This window comes from Aquarana catesbeiana, linkage group LG02 (genome assembly GCF_042186555.1).
Source record: "Aquarana catesbeiana isolate 2022-GZ linkage group LG02, ASM4218655v1, whole genome shotgun sequence".
Taxonomy (NCBI): domain Eukaryota; kingdom Metazoa; phylum Chordata; class Amphibia; order Anura; family Ranidae; genus Aquarana; species Aquarana catesbeiana.
Genome location: NC_133325.1, coordinates 81073631 through 81079630, shown reverse-complemented (window position 1 = coordinate 81079630; position 6000 = coordinate 81073631). Strand labels below are relative to the sequence as shown.

Below are 6000 nucleotides of genomic sequence, written 5' to 3'. Positions count from 1 at the left end.
CCTGTCTGCTTTAACCCTCTAAATGCCGGACTACATTTGTGCATTGAATGCGGTTGTGTCGCACGCCCATCATTGGAATGAGTTGTGTCAGGATGGCGGTAAGCCCGCTGAGAGTGACAGGGGGTATAATTCCTGCCGCAGCATGTGACTAGGGTTACCACCTCATTCCTTTAAACCAGAACACATATGAATTACACAGGTTCTGGGGCTAATTGAATGCAGATAAGGCACCAAGTGTGTTTAATTACCACTTTAATCAGCCACAGAACCTGTGTAATTAATGTGTGTTCCGTTTTAAAGGGATAAGGTGGCAACTCTGCATGTGACCCCCCCCCCCCCCCCCCCACTGTCTTTATAGGTTGTGAGGGGCAGTAAAAACATGGCTCAATGGCAGGGTTTTACCCCCCTCCAACCACTAGTGTGACTGAGCCCTTAGAGAGCACAACAGGCAGAAGTAGCAGAAGATATCAGTCACCAGATTACTGGCAGGATCATCAGGGGGCTTTGCAATCATTGTGTCTCCATGGACTATATATGAGAAGGAATGAAGTATATGGGAAGCTGAGTGTACATTTCTAGTCCAGGCTCTGTCCCTGTACTCTGTCCCTGTTCTCAGCCCCCCAGTCCCCCCAGTGGGGCCTCTGCGCGGTGACCGGCACTCTCAGCACTCAGTCATTGCACATGCCGGGAGAGTCGCTCCGTGTGACGTCATCAGCGCGTGCGGAGGACGTCAGTGCAGCGACGTTATCATCTGTAGACCGGCCGTTGTCGGGGACTGAGCTCCGGTGTGAGCCGCTGCGGGGAGAGCCGGAGGAGAGTGAGAGAGGTAACAATGGAGGGATCCCGGGGAGGGGAGGGAGTCATGGCCGTCTACACTGCAGCCTGAGGGAAGGGGGGTGCATCGTGCCTAGGATACCGTCATGCTGCGTTCCGGCATATGTGTGCCCCATTGCTGGCTGATTATCCCCCCCCCCCCCCCCCCCCGGCTTCTCACTGACAGGCACCAGGCAATGTCACACCAGCATGACTGTGGTAGAGAAAATGCTCCCCTAGTTCCATTAATCAGACCCATTGCTGGTTGGATGAGAGATCCACTGCTCCCTCCATGGTGAAAACAGCCAAATCTCACCACCCCAATGAGGGGACGGTGCATGGAAGGGGGCGTGGTGCCAGGGGGCCGTGCATGGAAGGTGGCGGCGATCGTGCGTTGCCTGGAAGGTGGCGGGGGGGGGGCAGCGCAGCGCATGGAAGGTGGCTTAGGGGCGGCGCGTGGGGTGCTGTGCGTGGAAGGTGGTGAAGGGGCGGCGCCTGGAAGGTGGCGTTGGGGCAGTGCATGGGACGTGGTTCGTGGTAGGGGGCGGTGTGTGAGAGGCAGCGAGCGTGCGGTGCCTGGAAGGTGGCTGGGGACAGTGCGTGGGATGTGGTGCCAGGGGGCTGTACGTGGAAGGTGGTGAGGGGGCGGTGCCTGGAAGGTGGTGTGCGTGGAAGGAGGCATTGGGGCAGTGCGTGGGACGTGGTAGGGGGCTGTGTGGGAGGCAGCAAGCGTGCGGTGCCTGGAAGGTGGCGGGGGGCAGCGCATGGGACGTGGTGCCAGGGGGCCGTGCGTGGCGAGTGTGCTGTGCGTGGAAGGTTGTGTGTGTGGAAGGTGGTGTTGGGGCGGTGTCTGAAAGGTGGCGTTGGGGCAGTGCGTGGGACGTGGTGTGTAGGAGGCGGCGAGCGTGCAGTGCCTGGAAGATGGTGGGGGGGGCAGTGTGTGTTACGTGCGTGGAAGGTGGCGTTGGGGCAGTGCCTGGAAGGTGGCGTTGGGGCAGTGTCTGAAAGGTGGCGTTGGGGCAGTGCGTGGGACATGGAGTGAGGGGGCTGTGCGTGGAAGGTGGAATGTGGTATGCCTGAAAGGTGGCGTTGGGGCGGTGCCTGGAAGGTGGCGTTGGGGCGGTGCGTGGGACGTGGTGCGAGGAGGTGGTGCGTGGAAGGGGGCTTGGAACCAAAGAGTGGGCGGTGCATGGTAAGGGGGCACTGCGTGGAAGTTGGCGCGTGGAGGGGGCAGTGCGTGGGACATGGTGCGTGGAAGGGGCCTTGGAAGCAGTGCGTGGAAGCGACGAGTGGGTGGTGCGTGGGAAAGGGGGCGGTGTGTGTTAGTTGGCGCGTGGGAAGGGGGGCGGTGCGTGTTAGTTGGCGCGTGGGAAGGGGGCGGTGCGTGTTAGTTGGCGCGTGGGAAGGGGGGCGGTGCGTGTTAGTTGGCGCGTGGGAAGGGGGGCGGTGCGTGTTAGTTGGCACATGGAAGCAGTGCGTGGGGGCGGCGCGTGAAACGTGTGTATTCTACATAGCAATCCTGACACTGGTGCGTTGTTGCCAACAAATTGTTCACCAGTGTGATCATAAAGGTTTGCCATACACTATACAATCTGATTGTACAATCTACTTTAGATTAACCATCAACTATGCAATAGGAGGACACGCCTTATCTCTCCAATCAGGCAGTCCCTGGCACTACTTAGTTGATGGTTGAAGCGGAGTTTCACCCTGAACGTTTATTTTCCCAGTCCTTGATTAATAATGAAAAACATTTGGAGTGAAAACTTCTTCTTCCTTTTTTTTTTTTTTTTTTTTTTTTTGTTTTGTTTTACTTACCAGGAGTGCCCTGTTGCTAGGTGGTGGCTCCTAATCTGCCTCTTCTGGCTCCGCATCACTTCCTCCCTCGCCTGTGCTCAGTGGGCAGGACAGTGTGAAAAAATTGCGTTATTCCCAGACAGGAAATTACACGATTTAAGGCGGATTTATCTATGTTGCCATAACAACAGGGCGGGACCTTCTTCCGTCGCCGCCCATTTGTTATGGCAACTTGATAAACAATCGGCGCTATGGCCGCTGGAGCATCGCACGAGATTGAGAGGTGCATGCTGGTTACCCAGCATGCACCTCTCGATCGGTTAGCCAGGAAGAGGTTGGGATTGGGCTTCATATGCCCACACTCATCATGTCAACGGCCAGAAGAGGATCAGCTAAATTGTAAGTTAAAAAAAAATATGTGATCACTAGCGTATACACATATATATAGTTTATGTGTGTTATTAATGCAGTGTGAGGGATGCCTGGGAAAAAATAAATCTTTCTAAAGAAGATTGTATGGTGAATGGTGAGCTTAAATCAGAACTAAACCCTCCTGTCCTTTGCAGCCAAGGAAGCTGCCATCTTGGCCCTGATCTGCAGTTGCCATGGTGCTGCACATGTGATCGGTTATGATACCGGCCATTTGATGGTTCGACAGTTTGGTTGAGGGCAGAAGCAATTGTGACAGTTAGAATTCCCAGCATGCCTTAAATGTAACTGTTTTAAAAGTAGAACTAAACAAACTGATTTAGGGCTCATTTACACTTCGGCTTCAACAAGGCTTCGGATACGCTTTGCTAAAACTCTCTGAATGCCAGTCAAAGCTCCTGTCATTTAATAAAATGGTTAGATTACAGTCATGTTTACACCTTTTGCTTTGCTTCAAAAATTATACCCCATGTCGCTTCAGTGGTGCTTCAAAGCGTCTTCAAAGCCTCCATAGAAGTCTATGGCGAAGCCCCACAAAGCCTCACCGAAGCACCAAGCAAAAGCAAGGTGTAAACAGGACTGTAAGCTAACCATTATATTTAGTGACAGGAGCTTTGACTGGCATTCAGAGAGCTTTAACAAAGCCTGTCCGAAGCCTTGTTTTGAAGCAAGTGTAAACTAGCCATTAACCACTTCCGGACCTCCCACCGTCGTTATACGTCGGTATTTTGGAGGATATCGTTATTATGGCAGCAGCTAGCTGCCATAACCCTGGTATCCTCGTCTTCAGCCTGCAGTCCGTTTTAAGATAAAAGTGGTCTCTGCGGCGGATTCGCCACAAGATCACTTTTATCGGCAGTGGGAGAGGGGCCCCCCCTCCCGCCGCGATCCGGTGCCCTCCGCTGCTTACCGGAGCCGTCGGCAGCGGCGGAGGCGATCGCGTCTGCCCCCTGCCTGGGTATGGAGAGGAGTGAGGGGAAGATGGCCCCCACCCGTCTCCATTTAATTGCATTTTAGTGTAAATATGAGACCTGATGTCTTTTTGACCCAGGTCTCATATTTAGGAGGTCCTGTCATGCTTTTTTTACTATTTCAAGGGATCTTTACATTCCTTGTAATAGAAATAAAAGCGACACTTTGTTTTAAAAAAAAAAAAAAAGTGCAAAAATGTAAAAAAAAAGGTAAAATAAATAAGAAAAAAAAAAATTTTTAAACGCACCCCGTCCCGATGAGCTTGCATGCATGCATACGTGACTAGCGCCGGCATATGAAAACGGTGTTCAAACCACACTTGTGAGGTATCGCCACAATCGGTTGAGCGAGAGCAATAATTCTAGCACTAGACCTCCTCTGTAACTTAAAACATGCAACCTGTAGAATTTTTTAAATGTCAACTATGGAGATTTTTAAGGGTAAAAGTTTCTCGCCATTCCACGGGTGGGTGCAATTTTGAAGCGTGTCATGTTGGGTAACAATTTACTCGGCGTAACGTTATCTTTCACAATATAAAAAAAGACCTCTGCGCAAATACAGTGTGACAGAGTATTACAACGACCGCCATTTTATTCTCCAGGGTGTTAGAAAAAAAAATCTATAATGTTTGGGGGTTCTAAGTAAATTTCTAGCAAAAAAAAAAATGCTTTTAACTTGTAAACAACAAATCTCAGAAAGAGGCTCGGTCCTTAAGTGGTTAAAGAGGAAGTAAACTCCCCTTGTGTGTTTGTACCTATAGGTAAGCCTATAATAAGGCTTACTTGTAGGTACTGTAAATATCTCCTGAACTTCCACCGTTTAGGAGATATTTACTGTATACGCTGGCTATTACGTCATCGGTACATGAGCTCTGAAGGCAGGGCCCAAGCCGTGACCGGCGGCTTCCGCGTGAGAGTGACATCATTGCGGCTCCAGCCAGTCACAGCGCAGGAGCACGCCAACCCGGAAGTAACTCTGGAAAAGATGTCAGAGGTGTGCGGGCGCCCCTGCAGGGCTGTGATCACAGGTAAGTATTTCATAATGAGCCAGTATGAGATGCACACTGGCTCATGTCACTGTAGAAGAGTCACCAGTCACTTTGCACGGACTTTGTTTACAATATTTTTATGAACCAATTTTGCGATTTATGATTGATTTTTTTTTTTTATCACTATCATTACACATGGACTTTGCCATTTAGTCACATCAGCTGTTTAGTTTTTTTATATAGTCCAAACTTTTTTCACAGTCATAAATAATTTAGGTGTCAATATCTACCTCATTTACATTGTTGCTACATTTTTCAGATACTGTTGTCCTTTTTCACTGAAGGTTTTTCATTGGTACATTGGTGTTTTGTACCTATATTTAGAGAATATTCATTTATTTTTAATCACAATGTCACTTGTGGTGGTATACTATCCGCTTATATTGTGAGTGTATGGAATATTGCCTCATAGATTAATCAAGTTAGCGCAGCTCCACCCTTGTTTTATACTAGCTCATTATGCCTTTGTCTTGCAGGTCGGCTTTACAACCTCTTTAACTGCTTCAATACACTTTCACCCCCTTCCTGGCCAGACCAATTTTCAGCTTTCAGCGCTGTCACGCTTTGAATGACAATTGCGCGGTCATGCTACACTGTAACCATGTGAAATTTTTATAATTTTCTTCACACAAATAGAGCTTTCTTTTGGTGGTATTTAACCACTTAAGCCCCGGAAGATTTGCCCACTTAATGACCAGGCCATTTTTTGCGATATGGTGTTGCTTTAACTGACAATTGCGCGGTCGTGCGATGCTGTACCCAAAATTGACGTCCATTTTTCCCCACAAATAGAGCTTTCTTTTGGTGGTATTTGATCACCTCTGCGTTTTTTTTGGCGCTATAAACAAAAAAAAAAAAAGCGACAAGTTTGAAGAAAAAAACAATATTTTTTAACTTTTTGTTATAATAAATATCCCCAAATAATCTAAAAAAACAAATTT

The 6000-nt window shown here is 49.1% G+C and overlaps 1 protein-coding gene across 1 annotated transcript in view; it reads left to right on the top strand.

Annotated features, from left to right (window-relative positions):
- Positions 1-666: 666 nt before the first annotated feature.
- The window catches only part of DCUN1D5 (defective in cullin neddylation 1 domain containing 5), a gene marked incomplete in the record, with an annotated part of 38844 nt that continues 33510 nt past the window's right edge, over positions 667-6000 (top strand). Inside the window, 1 exon segment of the mRNA XM_073613105.1 lies at positions 667-826. Coding sequence (XP_073469206.1) covers positions 682-826 — 145 coding nt within the window.